The 18,722-nt window shown below is 36.7% G+C and overlaps 1 protein-coding gene across 1 annotated transcript in view; it reads right to left on the bottom strand.

Annotated features, from left to right (window-relative positions):
• PTPRD (protein tyrosine phosphatase receptor type D) overlaps window positions 1-18,722 on the bottom strand; it is a 463,281-nt gene that overhangs the window by 162,934 nt on the left and 281,625 nt on the right. The window contains exons 21-23 of the mRNA XM_042781300.1: window positions 14,325-14,534; window positions 11,502-11,662; window positions 4,421-4,435 (exon numbers count right to left, since the gene is read on the bottom strand). Coding sequence (XP_042637234.1) covers window positions 4,421-4,435; window positions 11,502-11,662; window positions 14,325-14,534 — 386 coding nt within the window. The remainder of the gene's footprint in view (window positions 1-4,420; window positions 4,436-11,501; window positions 11,663-14,324; window positions 14,535-18,722) is intronic.

Genomic DNA, 18,722 nt, shown 5'->3' with positions numbered 1-18,722 from the left:
CCATCAGGACTAACATTAATAATTCATACTATGACGTTAGTGACTAAAGGGGGTATTGGTAAGATATTCTTAGACCCATCTTCAGGAATTCTCTTCTATACACTCTGATTAGAAAATTGTGAGGAGCAGAATATGATTCCCCTAGTAGTCAATACTAAGATTGCTGGTACCATAAAGAAAAGCTCTGAAACTATTTGGCCTAAAGCTGATCAGCTAAATCTACCCTCATTGTCCCTTTCTGTACAACTGGTAGCTGCAGAGTAGAGATAAGTTGGATTTTTCCATAAAACAGGTAAATACATTAAGGGCATTCCTCGGAGCCCAAGTTATCACAAGGCTTGGAGGAAGAATCCGGACCACACAAAATAAATATCCCTTTCTCTTCCAAATTTCAAGGGTGGTGGTGGGGGGAGTGTTGGTTGTTTATGTTGTTAAACTAATTGTGATTCATATTTTATTAATGAAAGCCAATCACTGAAAGATGAGAGAAAGAGTAATTTAATCTAGTGGGTAAGTCCAATGCTTCAGACATATGAACTATTAACGGTGCCTGGTTAAAAACAGGATTCTTCACATAACCCATTTTATCTTTATTTTAAAAGCTGTCAGCTAGCTTTATTAAATGTCCTTGTATAAGCTGTCATATGATAATTTTAACAAATATCTAACCAAGAAATGTCAGATTTGTTCCTAAGATTTCCTTAACCATTTTTTTTCCAAATCCAAATACACATGTTGTTGTTGTTGTTATGTGCCGTCGAGTCAGACCTGACTCATACATAGTAATAACTAATATTTTCTTCTATGTTGCATTACATTAAATTCCCATTCACCAAATGGAAGTCACTTTCAAGTAGTGATTCATTCCAAATATTGATTCCTGTACTCTCAGCATTGAAATCATAATCACTGTATCTCACTCCAGTTCACAGAAAAGTGTTTAGGAACTCTCCCCTTTTCTTCCCAGTATGGCTGTAGTACAGCTCGTTAGTGTTGCTGTGGCAATGGGCTCTCATTTGATGTCACCCAGGTCTTTCTATGGGTAGCCAGAGGGCCCCTATTAAATATCCTTCCTTTTCTGCTCATCTGTACAAAACAAAACTAACCAGGGCATGAAGAGAAGATTGATGCAAAAGAAAAGTGCATTTGATTTGCTCAAATGTAATGCCTTCAGGGAAACATCATGGATGGAATGAATTGTCTTGGGTAAGCTCTATTAGACACCTTGCCTTCTCAGTACCTTGGATTAACTTGTCTCAGGCTTTCCTGTTTCTACTTGAAGGTGTCAGGTATAGCCTTAGGATACAATGTATTGCCAAGGCATACTACCAATCAGAGGCGAAGAGTGAATTTGAGATGAGGCCTCAGGTACTGCATGTACCTGTATGTATGGAGTGGAAAAGGAAAAGAGAAAGAAAAGAAGAAATGGAGGAATAGTGAGAGAAATAACAGAAGGAAGATAGCGAGGAATATAACAGAAGGAAGAGACAAAGAGGCTTGCTTGGTAGACCACTGAAAAGACAACAGGATAACCAGGTTTTAGAGTAGAAAATGTCACTGTGTTCATGATGTACATATTGGCTTCACAACACTGGGAGATTCATTTGACACCTGAAGATGCAAAATCTAAATGGGTTAATGGAACACCACTGAGCTGGACTGGACAGTCATCCCAGGTGTAACGTATGGTTGCTCTTCTCACTTTAATAAATACCAGTGTTCCTGTTCAGGTGTTGGTCTTTTTCACACACAAGTTGGCACAGATATATTTCTGTACTGATGTGCCAGAACCCAATTACTAAAATCTGGATTCTTCTCCCTTAGTGGCTGTATTGTCAGATTCTCTGATCCCAGGAACATTAAAAAATGTCTCCTGTGTTTAGATACGAGTCTCAGACAAGACAGAGCATGAGATTAAAACTGTAATTCATACTTGTAATGAATTGGGGGGAGGGGTTCTCCTGACATTTAATAACTAACATCTCTCTCACTCTATCTGCTCAAATTAAACTACCCCAAGACCTAAGACTCCCAAAGTCATAGTCAGCTAGAGAAACCAGCTGTTTAAATTTTATTTTGCTTAGTTTTGTTTGATGATCTAAATATGGGTGATTCTGATGCTCATGTTCTTATCCCATTTTTCTAAAAATACACGTGGACTAAAATGGCTGTTATCTGACACACAAATAATTTCCAAGAAAGTTCTGAAAGGTGAGGACTTTGGTCACCACCAGTAACAATATTTAAGAGCTTTAAAAAGTGGATTTGCTGCCTTAATGGCATACAATGGTCTAAATTAGGCCCAACATCGATTGAAATAGTGAAATTTCTCCTGATCAGTTTTCAGAAGTCTTATCATTCTCGTTTTTTAATTAGAAAAACACAAAGAACAGTGACAAGAAACAGATTCTGGATTTGGAATTGCTTTTTTCCCTTCTTCACCCAAGATAATACATATTCCTTATGTAGTAATCTGACATTGTTTTATAGTTTGTTTTTCCTATAAAAAGTATAAGCACTAACACTATTTATTTCCCACAGTGAGAGCTATTGAGTATGTGTATGGGTTCATGGGTAAAAAGGAAATGGAAGATCACGTGACATTCCAGATCTTCCAAAAAGTGACAATATTTTAAATACATGTGGTTGTTTGGGGTGTGGGTAATATACACCAGAAATGCTACTCTGTAGTCTAAGGGGTGTTTTATTTTGACCAACTGTCAACCGGTCTCTTATCTAGGGGTAAAGCAGGAAGCAAGAACATTTAGACACTATATCTGTTTACTTAGAACAAAGATATTCCAATGCTGGCACAGACTTTTGATAGAAAGATATATTTATTTGAAATCACTATTACTAATATTCAAATAAGCCAGTTCAAACATGTCAGGACTCTGAAACCATTAAAAATGTAATCCCAGCTTTACCACAACTGATATGTACTTCCTTGGCTAAGTCAGCTACAAATGTATTTCTCAGTCTCTTCACTTTTAAATAAAGGAGGAAGGTGAGAAGATGCTGGTTAAGTTTTGGTCCATCTCTATCATCTCAGTAGAATAAGAAGGCAGTGTTGAAGTTACACTATGTGGACAGTGTTCTCATGAAAAGAAGACCTCTGAGTATATGAATGTGTTTATAGCTTTTGGCCAGAAAGATGATTTGGCGTGTGCTTTTCTGGATTAATGGGAACTGAAACTCTAAACCAAACTCATTGCCATCGAGTCATTTCCGACTCATTGCAACCCCCATTGGGTTTCTGAGGCTGTAAATCTTTATGGAAGTAGATCACCCAGTCTTTCTTTCACGGAGCAGCTGGTGGGTTTGAACCACTGACCTGATTAGCAGTCAAGTGCCTTATCCACTATGCCCCCGAAACATACCCCTGTGGTACAGTAAGTAGCATATCACTGAGAGTGTGGCTTGCTCAGTGGTGCTAAGTGATTTGAGGGAAAAACGTTAGCATGCATCAGAATCACATGGGAGGATTTGTTTATATAAAAACTGCGGGGTCCACATCCAGAGTTTCTAATTCAGAAGACCTTGGTGGGGGGCTGGGAATCTGCACTTCTAACAAGCTCTCAGGTGGTGCTACTGCTGATGGTCCAGGAAACGCACTTAGCACACCATTGGTATACAGCACTGGGAGGAAGGGAGGTAGGATGAACTTCAAGAACCTTTCCTTAATTTTTTAAAATCCTGCTATACAGATACTATATATACATACATACTTTAACATATATGTATATATAACATATGTATATGCATGTGTATGTATACATACATATATAAATATAGATACAGATATAGATATAGCTACAGATACAGATATAGATGTATGCTAGAAGGTTAGTTTGGGCCAATCAGCCAACAAACACTCAAGTTTTGCTATTATTGTTATTATTATTTGGGACTAAGGGACATGGGATAATAATTTTAAATAAGGTAAGGATTTTTACTCAGGTATTTCTATTCACATTTGAAGAGTGCAACAATGATAGTAGTCCTCTAATAAAGAGGTGACCTAACACCAAACTTGAAGACTAATTTTCAGTAAAAACAAAACAAAAAGGTTCATGGGACACCTGACATGTGTGTTCTGCACAGACAATAACACAGACAGACTCATTTAACCCTGACCACAAACACAATTCAAAGACTGATTTTACTGCATTCTAAATTTGACTTAAAAATTAGGTTTCCTCTTCTTACAGAAACAAAATAAAATAATTATTTCTTTTGGAATCATTTTACTATTGAAATTTTTATATATACACACATGCATACTTTATCCATCAGCCTCTCTTCCAGGCATTATCCTTTATATCCAGCCCCCACCCTTGGCCCCTCAATTCCTCAAAGTCTACCAGTATCTTTTCTTTTTCTTAGAGATCATTAAAGGAATTTGTTCTCTATTCCTCACCTGTCAGGTTTACTGCTCCATTTTAATGCAGCAAAAAGGGAAAAAGAAAGGCTAAATGTTAGTTGGCCAATGGTAACAAGAGTAACCATGACAACCAAGATTTATGAAACAGTGCTCACAAGTGAGGGCACACAACTGACACACGTCAGGAAATGAAAGCTCATCAAAATATTTAAAGAATTCTACTCATGAGCTAAATGGGAGGCATGAGGGCACATTGCTGAACAAAGCATTTTTTTGTGTTAATGTCACATTCACTTTTACCCGTCACCTACAAGGTACCACCACAATTACCTAATCATACCCCACGAGGTGTTCAATACCAAAGGATGTAATTTGATTTTTGGAAAACATGCAGTGAAAAAACTATGATTGTACTTAATGGGAGTACAGCATAATTCCACAGAAGATATTTGTTCATTAAAATAAAAAGTGTTCAGCTAAGAGGTTTATTATCCCTTTTAATGCTGTAAATACCTTCAAATTTCATTGAACTGCATCAAAAGTTTGCACGATTGTGTAATACACTACTAGTTAAGAAAATGGCTAAAATGATCTCGTCAGACACTTCTTGACAAGAAAGGTAATCATAAATCATTCTTTTCCAATAAAGGATTAAATACATTTTGAGTTTTAGAAAATATGATACTCATCATTATGATTCTATATAGCTGAGCTAATACAGAAACCATTTTATTAGCAGCCATTGCCATGACATACACCTGCCTAGTAAGAGGTGCTGCTGTCTGTAAACATGTCTAGCTCATGCTCACAGATACTTTCACCTATGCTAACATGTGGAATGTTTAAACAACCATCTTCTTTTTGTCAAAAAAAAAAACAAAAAAAACCTCATTGCCCTTGAGTCGGATCTGACTCATAGCTACCCCTCCTTGGGTTTTTGAGGCAGTATCACTAAGAAGTAGATTGCCTAATCTTCCTTCTGAGGAATGGCTGGTGGATTTGAACCACCAGCCTTCTGGATAGCAGTCAAATACCTTAGGCATTCCTGAGAAGAATCAAACTGAACAATCTTCACTCATATAAACTGCAAAGTCTTAAGTAAGTTCTCAACTTCAAAAACAAAGGTACTTTACTTCTTTAATGCCCATGTAACAGACAGACAGGCTGCTGGAGTAATTGGCTGTTAAGATAATCCAGTCTGTCTTATCCAAAAATACAAAACTTACATTTATATTACACAAACACACATACAAACTGAATGATGAAAACAATATCAAAGACACTGGCTCAATATTTTTATCCGTATTTTTAAAATGATTTACCTAGGGTGCCAGGTTTAAAAATATCCTGTATGTATGTTCCTCACTTGCTCTTTTATATCCATGAAATTACGATGGAGTTAGTGGTAACAAAATGTCTTCCTCTGGAAGGAAGAGAACCACTAAGTGAATGGTAAGTTTTGTGTACTGTTTCAGTATTTGGATGAATGAGTGCATAATTAGTGTGTAATTCACTACCTCCTCTATAGAAATGACAGGCTCATACAAACATCAAAGTTTGAAGGCTTTGGGAGCTAGCAAATTGAGAGAATAGGCTTAGGTTGTACTAAAGGTCTTGTCTGACAAGATGAAAGTGATACTGAGTGACTGAGAACACAAGTGGACTGATCAAGGTTGTTTAATACTATTCGACTTATTTTCATTCAATTATTCAGTACGTGTCTGTCCCAGTTGCTCTATTAGGCACATGGAACACAATGAGAAATAAGACAAAATACCTGATTTACATACAGTTCAGTGGGGACAGAAAGGCAAGAAAAGAATGAACAATCACAGCTCTGTAATATCAATAAGTAGAAAGTACTTCAAGAGCATAGAACACAGGACATTCAGGCAGCCTGGAAGGGCAGTAGTGGCTCTGTGGTTGAATTTTCAACTTCATTATGGAAGATTTGGGTTCAGTTTCCAGCCAATGCACCTCATGTACAACGACCACTCATCTGTCAGTGGCGGCTTGTATACTGCTATGGAGTTGAACACATTTTTTTTTTTTTTTTTAGCAGAGTTTCCAGACTAAGACAGGTGAGGAAGAAAAGCCTGGCAATCTATTTCTAAATATTAGCCAATGGAAACCATATGGACCACAACAGTCTGTGTTTGTTGTGAATGAGGCTGCTATGAGTTGGAGTCTGACTCAATGGTGACTAATAACAACAAGGCAGCCTGCACTGGTAGAGAGATGGGGAAGAGAAGCAAGAGGCATCCAGAGGGGTTTTCTTTAGGGGGAAATATTTTACCTTTTAAAGGGCAAGTTACAGTTAGCTGGACCAGGCTGAGTGGCAGAAGAGGGACAGGAAGGCATTGTGGGCTTAGGGAGGGGCATACTCAAAGGTCAGAGGGCAGAAATGGCATTGTCCATGATAGCTTGGAGATATATGTAGGGCTGATATAAAAAGAGAAGACTACAGAAGCAATGTCTGCAGAGAGCCAGTGTTGGAACTGAGAAAAACTGGAAAAGCTGAAGCCTTTCAGATGGCATCCTGGGTTAATGCAAATAGTTAAGTGCTCAGCTGCTAACCAAAATGTTGGAGGTTCAAGTTCACCCAGAGGCTCTTTGGAAGAAAGTTCTGGTGATTTACTTCAAAAACATCAGTCATTGAAAACCCTATGGAGCAGAGTTCTATTCCAAACACACATGGGGCATCATGAATCAGAGTCATCTTGAAGGCAACTAGTATGTTTTAATCACCCATAAGCTCTTGGGTTGGGGATAGGATTATTTATTCTTTCTACATTGTCCACTTAGGTCAAACTACCATCATCCAAGGATGTAAATTCTATGTAGATCGTGCCTTAGACCTCTCTGAGCTCCTAATCCACATTTTCTTTATTTCCATAGTATATAGTAAACATTTCTCATCCATCATGTAATGCTTTCAGAGTCAGGTTAACATTTTTAATACTTGCTTTCTATATAAATCATTCCTGGACAGTTCTAGAACTAGTGATTGAAAAGCATCACATATATAACAGGTGTACAGAGTTGAGGAATATGTTGTTGTGTGCTGTGGAGCCAGACCTGACTCATAGTGACCCCTCCTTGGGTTTCTGAGGCAGTATTACTACAGAAGTAGATTGTCCAACATTCTGTTCGAGGAGTGGCTGGTGGGTTTGAACCACCAGCCTTTTGGTTAGCAGTCAAGTGCCTTAGGCACTATGCTAGCAGAGCTCCTGATGAATATCTAAGAACATAAAGCAATTGTATGTTAGATGTCTAAGAACATACAATTGCTTTGTGGATTACTATTGCTGGGAGCTAATGAGAGATGGGCAGACTGGAGTCATATTTAAACAAAATGAAATAAAATATAAGGAGGCAAGCTTATACTACTCATCCTATTAACTTGTTTTTGATGCACTAAAATTATAGATTATTATTATTTAAAAAATTATCTAATCTACCTCCTACTTTTATAAATGAGGAAACTGAGGCCCAGAAGGGGGCCATGACTTAGTATCCCATATATCCTGGCCACTCCTCGGAAGGAAGATGGGGCAATCTACTTCCGTAGTGATACTGCCTCGGAAACCCAAGGAGGGGTCACTATGAGTTGGGTCCGACTCGACAGCACATAACAACAACAACAACATATCCTGCTGGCCCCAGAATGGTGACATTTCTGTCTTTTTCCTGTCTTATCTCTGTCAATTTAAATTTTGAAATCATTGCAAATATCACATAGAGGGTACATGGTTTCAAAAATCATAGTGCCAGATAACATAAAACCGAAGAGCTATCAAATACAGTTTAATTTTCTGATGTTATTTTAGAGCTTGAGAAAGCCTCAGTGACAACATTTAACTGTTGATTATTAATACATTAGAGATGCACAAATGACTAGGTTAAAACAAAGTCAAATGATATAAAAGCCAGATAAAAGAGTGTACTACTTCCACATTAATATAATTAATAAGTGTCAAAATCTCCTCAGAGCCCTGGGTAAAATGTACTTCTTTATGAGAGAAAACATTCTTCTGTAGTTATAGACCATTCTCCTAACTCAAGCGCTTTGTAAGCCCGAACATAGATAAAGGGAATTATTAAGAAAATATGAATGAATGATATTTTAAACTCATTTACTTCTTAAAATATTACTTGCATACAGCATGTGAAATCCTTTCACAATAACAATAATTGATAATAATGATAAATCTAATTCTGAGCAAATGACCTGTGTATAAACTGAGAGGCACCTAAAAAAGAAGGTTCAAGTATTTATTATATAATTAACTTCGTTCAGAATCCAAGGTCTAATAGCCACTATTCCTTGAGTACAGAAGATTTCCTCTTGAACTGCCTCATAATAATCAAGAAGGACACTGTTGAGTCAACTTGAATTTTAAGTCAGAAATGTTCTTTACTGCTGAAGCCAGCATTTCTATTTCAGAAACGCTTCATGGGCCCTCAGATGGCTAGCTAAATATACTTAGCATGCAAGGATGTGTGCATTTTCCAACAATTGCTTTAGAGGATACTTACATATGCACTAAAATCTGACTTTATTTAAAGAGAGTTATAAAACCTTTAAACATGATGCCTCTTTTTGAATATTTAGGCAAAATTTTAAGTGAGTGACTGTTTTGTCAAGCACAGTTAGGTAAAGAAAAGACAACAATGACAAATCTTTTGAAAAATTATTAATGCTATCATCCTATTTCTTCCCACTTACATAACTGACACACAGATGCTGAGCTTGTCTGTGTTAAATGACATAAGTCAATGACTGTCAGATATATCAAAATGAAACACAACATAGAAAAGAAGACAGGCATTGTGTCCACTTTCAATAACCATATTCTAGACATGAACTGTCAGCAAGCACTTGTTTTCTGATTTGACTCCTGCCAAAGGGTGTGACCATTTGAATAAGTATCTGCCAGAAAACAATCAGAATTCTAACTTTGCTTTTTTATGTTGTTGTTAGGTGCTACTAAGTTGGTTTTGACTCACAGTGACCCCACGTACAACAGAATGAAACACTGCTCATCCTGCACCATCCTTACAATCGCTGCAGCTCACTGCTGCAGTCACTGTGCCAACCCATCTGGTTAAAGATCTCCTCTTTTGTACTGACTATTCACTTTTAGCAAGCATGATATACTTTATCTACTTCACCAAGCACAATGTCTTGCTTTTTTTATAACTGGTGATAATTACAGGCAACAACCACAAAGGACACTAGCTCCTGCTTTGACTTAAAGAGGATCTATTATTTTTCGAGGGTGCTGGTACTTGGTACTTCCTGCTTTTATACCAGAGAGAGGTGATACAAAACCATGGGCTCCTGAAGACATACTCTGATAAAGGATTGGGCTGGGAAGATTGAAACCATCTACCCAAAGCAGGTTCTAGCCTTCAACCACTTGCTTTTTCAGCTCTTTTATGGGATGGCTAATTGAGTGATGGCAGTAATCAGGGAAAAATAATAATGGATATTTCTTTCCTTCATTCTAGCTCTAAAAGAGGTAGCTTAATGTGTTAAAGGTTCTGAACATTTTATTTTTTTCTCAATGTATTCTTCACACTGGAATAAATGGAACACAGCCTTATAGGAGAAAGTTTTTCAATGGGAGAGTGTTTTGAAGGATTTTTTTTTTTTTCTTTTTGCATCAAGATAAGGTGATAAAAAGAAAAAAGAGCTTGTTCAAAAACACAAGAAGAACATATTTAACAAGGGAAAAGGGGTAAAAATAATTAATATAAACCCAATGAAGCAAGCTATATGGACAGAAAAAAGAAATAATGGAAATGAGATTATAAGATGAAGCAGAGAAGTACAATGCTTAGATTGCACAAAGCAGCTCAGAAGATGTCAGGTGTAATTCCTGCATGCTGGACAACAAAGTATGTACATACCACACGTTACAAGAAATTTTAAAGTGAAGACGTTTCATTTGATTTTCAACTCCAAGATTATGGAGAAAAAGAGACAGATAGAGAAAGAGAGATATGGAAAGAAACTATCTCTCAGGAAAGGAAGAGATCATCTTTTTATCAGGGTTCTGAGAGACATCACACTACAATGGAAAATGGTAACACAAAGATTAAAGTTATATGGAAATAAAATTTGATTAGAACAAAAGAAAAGGTGATGTAAAGGGAGATAATTCAGGACTCACAGGGATTTAGTCATTTAAAAGATTTTAATGTGTTTTATAAATTTGTATCTTTATAATTTTATAATAATACTTTTCTTAAGTCAGAAAGTATTTAAGGGAAAAAAATTACTGATGTCTTCTATCCACCTAACTGGACAGTAAGCTAACAAATAAAATCTTGCTTATATATAATGGTGGCACAGATAGATTGAAATAGAATGGAAAATCAGAAAAGACTGGGTAGATATGAATTATTTGCATTCTAATAGTAGTCCAAAACACTAAGTTGAATTGATACTTGTCACTATAAAGACTGAGGTTGTATTTTTTTATGAAGGAAATTGTATCCTGTATCTTTTTTTGGACAGAAATGAAAACTCACTATTGAAGATGTGGAATAAGGGTTAGAAGTACAGTGGGGAAGAAAATAGTTCATTCTCTTCCTTCTCTCTTTCTTTTTCTTTTTAAAAATTTAATCCTTAATTTTTAGTTACATCTGATATATTTTGAGAAACAGCTATAGGGAAAAAAAATTATAGCACAGTGCATTTTTGACTTATACAATGGACGCAAATGTGTGTTTCAAAAATCATGTTGAAATCAAACAATTAATCATCAAACACAATCAAATGCAAATGTGCATGGGAATTACCTGCCTATGGGCTTCCTAATGTATCAATTCCCATGCAAAATACTTGGACTGCATAAAGCAGCTCAGAAGATGGCAGGTGGAATCCCTGCATGCTGGACAACAAAGTATGTACATACCACATGTTACAGGAGATTTTAAATAGCACAGCCCTTACTTTAAGCTCTAAGTTGAATGGAAACATGTCTTCAAAATGCCCTGGGGCTGCACTGAAGTCCTTCTACTATAATCAACCATGTCATGAACACAGAATGATTATTAAGTCTCCACAAATAGGTCAGGTTACAATAGAAATATCAGGCAAACCTACCTTTTATAAAGAAGAATAGCTATGACAATGCAGATGATAAAGACTACTGCAAGGACAGGACCTACAACCCAGATCAAGCCTTCTTCTTCATCTGTGATTGGCTGTGGATCCAGATCCATGGACACTACAGGGTCAGAGTAGGGGCTGGTTGCATACATCTTCTGAGGAAAAAGAAAGTCCATTTTAGTTAGAAAATAATGGTTTTCTAAAAAATATATGTAAAGCAATAAATACAACATTTTCAAATAGTCTTTTACTCCTTTTTTAAATGGCATTCACCAAATTCTATTTTTTTTTTTATTTCTACTTACACCTTATTTTCTTTAATGAGACTATAAATTCTCAGAAGGTGGGGGTTTCCATTCTACATAGCTATATCCACTGAAAACAGGGAACACAGGTTCTTAGCAGGTAATGAACATAATCAGTTGTTCATCTTTTCAAATGGCTGAGATGATCAAGACATGAGAGCACATGCTTAATTTTTTGACGACTGGTGAATATATTTAATTTTTTAAAAAACATCCACATTTTAAAAAAGGTAGTTTAGAGTATATTTTCTGAATCTAAGTTAAGTATAAAAGCTCAACAGTCAATGCAGAGAATAGAGGCATCACTGACGGCTGGTATTACCACCCTTCCTATTGGAAAAGCAAATGATAGGGGAGCTGGGTCGATCAGAGAAAAGCGTAACTATTGTTAGTTTCTTCAGTATGCCCAGGAAAAAGGCTATCTAGACTTCCAGATTTTCAAATGCATCAAAAGAAGATGAAAACTCATCTTAAACTTGTCATAAAGAGCTTTCAAAAAAAAAAAAAAAAGTAAGAAAGAAAAATAAGTATGGTGTAAGGCTTTAACCAAAGGACTTGGCAAGCTAACTATATCGCTGAGAATATGATTCTTTATATAAGTATAATTGTCTGTTTTGGTTCATCTTTTCTCCCTTCCAGTTTGTAGGTCACACTCAAATTGTTCAGTGAACAGAAGTAAGCAAAATTTTCTGATTTCAAAGTCTTTACCACAAAGCTTTGCGATAATAATCTTGGTCTGCCAAGATGGCAATCAAAGCACAGCTTTTCCCAGAGAACAGGGATATTTCCATTTCCATCCCAAATCAGGAAACACAGATAAAAATGAAAAAAAAATAGAAAGCCATAAAATGATACCAACTTCATGAAATGTGGAATTTGTTCAGAGTGTGGGGGTAACAGAGAAGATTAAACTATAGGTCATTCTAAATCAGTCCTCTGATATTCTATGAGGCATTGAGCTGGGAAAATCTCCTTTTTGGGGGAGGGAGTAAATTGTGGTGATACTTTCTCTATGTAAATGTCTGTTCACTCTTGGAGAGGTTGGGCATTTTATTAACAATCACTCATGAATATTTGGGGCTTACAAAAGGACTATACCTCTGCTGACATTATATTGGATGGATACTTGCCTCTACTGTAATACACATGCTGGTTTGAAAGCAGATTAAGAAACATAAATGTTGTTAGCTTTGAAAGTAATGTGGAGAAAGATGATGGAGGAAGATAGAGTAATTTAGATCACATATTTGGATCACTAATTATAAAATCAGTGAACCACTGAGACGGCACAGTATGGAAAAGGGTAGATTCTTCATCAAAGGTGATGCTTTTTTTACATGCTAGTGGAAACGTGTGGGAGAGACTAGAAACCAAAGTCTCTGACAGTGGTATCGTCAGCCTGGATCAGATACATTTTCTCTTTGTTGGATTCTCTGATCAACCTCAGTGCTCTTAAAGTGCTTTCAAAATGTTCCTAGAGCTATTCAAAGAAAAATGCCTCTCAAATATCTCAAAGTTATTAAGAAAAAAGGAGATGATATCCCATATTCCAATCCCTTGATGTTGTGCTTTAAAACTTTCAACCAGGAAGAGAAAGCATATCCATGCATTAAAAACTCCAAGCAGCCCATCACTTTGTTTTCAAATGACACTCTCTGCATACAGGCAGGCAGAAAGGCTGCCTTTGGGTCTGGCTTTTCCACAGGGAAACCCTTCAGTCATTTGAAGAGCAGCCTCACTATGCATGCTCACACCTGATGTGAAGAAACTTGTGATAACTATGGGCTTCTTATATGTTGGCTCAGCTGAGTTGCCATGTTTACAGATTTAGGTCCCAAATGCAAAGGTACAGTTTGGAATGTGTATAGTAAGAGTTAGTGTGGAAGGCCACTTCAAAATCCAATCCTCCATTACAACCTACTATTTTCTTTCTCTCATTTTAAACATTTAAAGCAACTCCACCATAAAATGACACAAAAGCAAGATAGATTTCATAAGAGAAGAAATTCACTATTTAGAGTACTTTAAGAATTTTCCATTTTAATGAGTTATTTTCTAACTTTCTTAGCTCCACACTGATAACGTCACTGTTGTTAACCACCAACCACCTGGTTAACAGCTGAACATTAAATGTTGTGCCAGCAGAGTCCTTTGAGATTAGAATAGTCATTCCAATAAAAACAATAATAATAAGGAAGGTGATTGTGATCATTTATAGTTATCACCATATATATATATATATATATAGATCATGCTATAGATATGCATGATATATCAAAAGGTCTCCAGAAATATGACCTATCAATTTGAGAGTTCAGGTATATATTAAATTCCCTGTCATCATATAGACATAAGTCTTCTTTGTAAGGCAATCTTAAATAGTACACTCATCAGTGTTCAAAGAGTTGGCAGTCTGTTATTATATTTACGTTAACAACAACTCATGAGAAATAATTAGGATGGATTGGGGAAAATGTAAAGAATACATCAAATGTCACCACAGTTAACTTACAGACTCTGCATGCTCCATCACAGCTAACACAAAGAAGACATATTCTTGACCACTCTGGAGCTGCTTATTTGTAAATCCACCATAATGTTTGTCATCCCCCAGGGTGAACTCAGTGGGAAGGACATCAAAGTGAGCAGCAATATATGGCTTTAATTCAACTTCTCTTCCATAACGGAGGCTTCTGCGTTTCCTAGATATCTCCTTAAGCAGCTTAAGGGAAAAAAGTGGAAAACAGAAACTGTAAACAATAATAACCCATATTATTGATAGTTTAATGGGAAAAATTAATTCAGGCCTGGAAACAGCCCAAATACAATTTGTCCACATTTCACACAGGGACATCAAGATCACTAAATTTCAGTTTCCTTGATCATTCAAATGCTAGCCTTCCTTTAAGGTAAGACACCAGCTGATATTGCAAGGGCCTGGCTATAAACACAGGGCAATTAGATCCTTTACTGGTAGCTCACATCATTGTCCATGCTAATGAAATCCTCTCAAAGGGCAATAAACCAAACCAAACTCACTGCCCTCAAGTCAGATTCTGACTCATAGAGACCCCACTGGGTTTCCAAGGCTGTAAATCTTTATGGAAGCAGGCTGCCTCATCTTTCTTCCATGGAGCAGCTGGTGGGTTTGAATAACCAACCTTTTGGTTAGCAGCCAACCTTTTGGTTAGCAGCCAAATGCCTTAACCAGTACACCACCACAACTCCTTCCCAAAGGACAATAGTGCATTAAAACTTGCCTAAGGAAAACACCTTTATTCATAAAAACCTGTCATGTAAAGAGATTAAATAAGTATAACCTCAGATAGAGCCATGTTAACTTTCAAATAGGACCAAATTTGAGCAGAGGTCAGAAGCATTTTGATTGTTCTCAGTAATGAGATAATTTTTATGATATAGATTCCCTCAAGTTAGCAGGAACAGAATTCAAGGAATCATGTTTAATATACATATATTGAATAGACATGGTCACTCATTTAACATCTTCTGGCTTGACAGGGCTTCTCAATTAGCCATCTGGAGTGGCATTCCTCACATTTTGTTGTGGAGCCAACTTCTAGCATCTAGATTTCTGTGGAATCTGAATTGTCTTGCCAAGTGATATAGGCAATGTAATCTGTTTAGCGCATTTGGACCAAGAGGTGATGGGCTCATTAATTACGCAATAATTGGCTAGTAATGACACAAAACTAGAAGCTTAACACTATCCTTCAATACTGTGGTCAAAGCAGGTTTACTTGTATTAATAATGATGATAATTATAAGTATAAATTATGATAACAGTTAATAACCAACCCAAAGCCACTGCCATCTAATCAACTGCAACTCATGGTAACTCTATAAGAGTACAGTAGTTATGTCCTATAGGGTTTCCAAGGTTGTAAATCCTTATGGTAACAGACTGATACATCTTTCTCCCATGGAGGGGCTGCTGGGTTTGAACCACTGACTTTCTGGTTAGCAGCCAAATGCTCTTTATGCATTAGTTAATCTACTATTATTATCCTTACTTTATAGATGAGAAACTGAGGCACAATAAAAAGTGGTAGTATATGATTGGACTCAATTTGTGAAACAAAATGAAATGACATATAGGATATTTATTTAACCATATTTTTGTCTACTTAGGGATTGCATAAACCAAAACCAAAACACCAAACTCACCACCATCGAGTCAGTTCCCACTCATAGCAACTCCTCCCTGGGTTACTGAGGCAATATTTCTATGGAAGTAGATTGCCCAATCTTCCTTCTGAGAAGCGGCTGGTGGGTTTGAACTGCCAGCCTTCTGGTTAGCAGTCAAATGTCTTAGGCACTATGCCACCAGAGCTCCTGTGATTGTGTAATATCAAGTAAATACAAATGAAACATTTAGGGTCTAATAATCTAAGTTATTTTTATTCAGTATGTACTCTTAAAAAAATCGCTGTGAAGCCAATTCTGACTCATGGTGACCCCATGTGTTACAGAGTAGAACTGCTTCATCAGGTTTTCTTGGCCATGATCTTTACGGACGCAGCTCACCAGGCCTTTATTCCAAGGTATAGCTGGGTAGGTTCAAATATCCAAGCTTTAGGGCAGTCACTGAGTGTAAACCATTCACACTACTTAGGGACCTTAGCCATCTGCTGGGATTTCTTTTTCCAGGATTTTTTATATGCTAATTAAAAAAACACAAAACCTGATCCAAAAATTCAAAAGAATGGTATACTTGAAGAGTCATTATAAAGGTTATAGTGTTGAAATGTAGTCAACAATGGCCACCTATTGATCTTAGAAGGACAAAAGCACTGCAGATGAGCTGAACCGCCTGCTGGAGGTTGTTTAATCAAAAACATCTATCCATCAGTTGTTTATGTAACTGTGTTCCCTCTTCTACTTCTCTGATCAAACCCTCCGTTGGTTCATTCATATTTCCTATGTAGGCTACTGCCATAATTTATCCATACCCTTGTCATTCCCACAAGAATCTTGCTAGGGTTTCTTTAGAAGACAGAGGACTTGAGGTATTGAGTGCTCCTTAGATCCAAAGCTATCATTCATTCATTCATGTTAAACCTGGAACATCAACCTTGACATTTTAGCTTGCTCTAATCACTGTAAAGGAGCTCTGGTGGTACAGTGGTAAAAGCATTCAGCTCCTAACCTAAAGGCTGGCGGTTTAAACCCTCCAGTCACTCCATAGGAGAAAGATGAGGCAGTCTGCTTCCAAAAAGATTTACAGCCTTGGAAACTCTATGGGTAGTTCTACTGTCTTATAGTGTCACTATGAATCAGAATTGACTCTACAGTAATTGGTTGGTTGGTTTGGAATCACTGTTGGACTCTTCTTGTGTGATACGTAAATAGTTCAAAGGTGCTCAGACGATGCTAAAGTTAGCCAATATGTTGAAGTGACAACCACAAACAACTGCATTATTTTAAGGCAAGCCTTCAAAGTGCAAGGTAGTGAAAAGCTCCTGATGTACTGCAAGACCTGACCTGAATTAAACATACCTAACATTTGGGAGTCATCCTGTCCAAAATTCATTTTGACTGTCAATGTCTGCTCTGCCCAGTCTGATTCTGACAGCAGCAGTTTCAGTCTATGAATTTATCATGTGAGAAGTATTCCCAGACAAAGAATTAATGCTTTGAGAAGATAATTTTGAGAGTAACTGTTTGGAAGGCCTCTTCTCATCTTTTATGGGCCTATATGAGAGACATACATGTGGAAATCCGATTAGGCTACCAATTCTATTTGATGATATGGTTCTAGGTATTTGAATTACAGGCCTTTTTTTTTTTTTTTTTTTAATACGTTTAAGACAGGAACATTGCTTTGTCAAACCTGGCATTACCAAGCTATAGATAAAATTACTACAATGCTTTTGTTATCCATAGTAGGGCAAAAAAAAAAAAAAAAAAAACCTGTCTGGAGGGATCAGAAACTGGATGAGTAAGCATAAAGGGAGGCCATAGCCTACTTTCATTTTTCCTTTCCACAGTAGTTACAGGATGTATTGGAGGTAATTCCAGAAGATATATTAAGGGCTTTAGTTCTTTAACAGAAATAATTTTTATTTTCCAGTCAATGCATATCTTATTTCTTCCATCATTAATTCTACAATGTGGTCTCAATTACATCAGTTGGAAAAGTGGGAAACAACCCATCCTGACCCAAAAGTTTTGAATTAATAAATGTTCTTTATCTAAGTATTATACAGATTAATGCACCACAACTTGTGGGATGATTAAAATGACCCTCTGGTATAGCAATGAGCAGCACAGACCCGTAGAATTTAATTGCAAGAAAGTTCAATGTCATATAGCCCTATACTTTAATCCATTAGCAATGCTTTATTATGCTGTGTATTTTGGAGGTTAAAACCTGGCAGGAAAGTGAATCAGCTTCCTATTACTTGTCATTAAATGGTTCTATTTTTAAGGAAATTTTATTGTCTAAAAACACTTGATATCATTTTTGGCTCGCATCTCAATGCCTTAATTTTTTTTTTTTTTTTTTTAATATTCAGAAAGATACATAGACTTTCCAAGTAGCCTTTGCTTTCTAAATCCAATTGCAACTAAATTCAGATGGTGATAATTCTGTTTTTCAGGTGGAAATTGTTAAAAATATCAAAGACTATTTTATGAGTTAACTCATTAGTTACCAAAAGCCAATCTGCTGCTGTCAATCAATTCCAACTCAAGGAGAACCCACATGTTACAGAGTATAACTGTGCTCTATAGAGTTTTCTTGGCTGTACACTTTACAGATGAAAATCACCAGGCCTGTCTTCTGTGCAACTGCTGGTTGGGTTTGAGCAGCCAATCTTTAGGTTAGTAAAGTACAAACTGTTTTCACCACCCAGGGACCTTTCAAGTCATTGTTGTTGTTGTTATGTGC

The sequence above is a fragment of the Orycteropus afer genome, unplaced genomic scaffold (assembly GCF_000298275.1).
Source record: "Orycteropus afer afer isolate SDZICR_OR568_19922 unplaced genomic scaffold, OryAfe1.0 scaffold00102, whole genome shotgun sequence".
Classification (NCBI taxonomy): Eukaryota; Metazoa; Chordata; class Mammalia; order Tubulidentata; family Orycteropodidae; genus Orycteropus; species Orycteropus afer.
The sequence above is the reverse complement of the archived record's forward strand: the minus strand, read 5'-3'. Positions and strand labels throughout refer to the sequence as shown.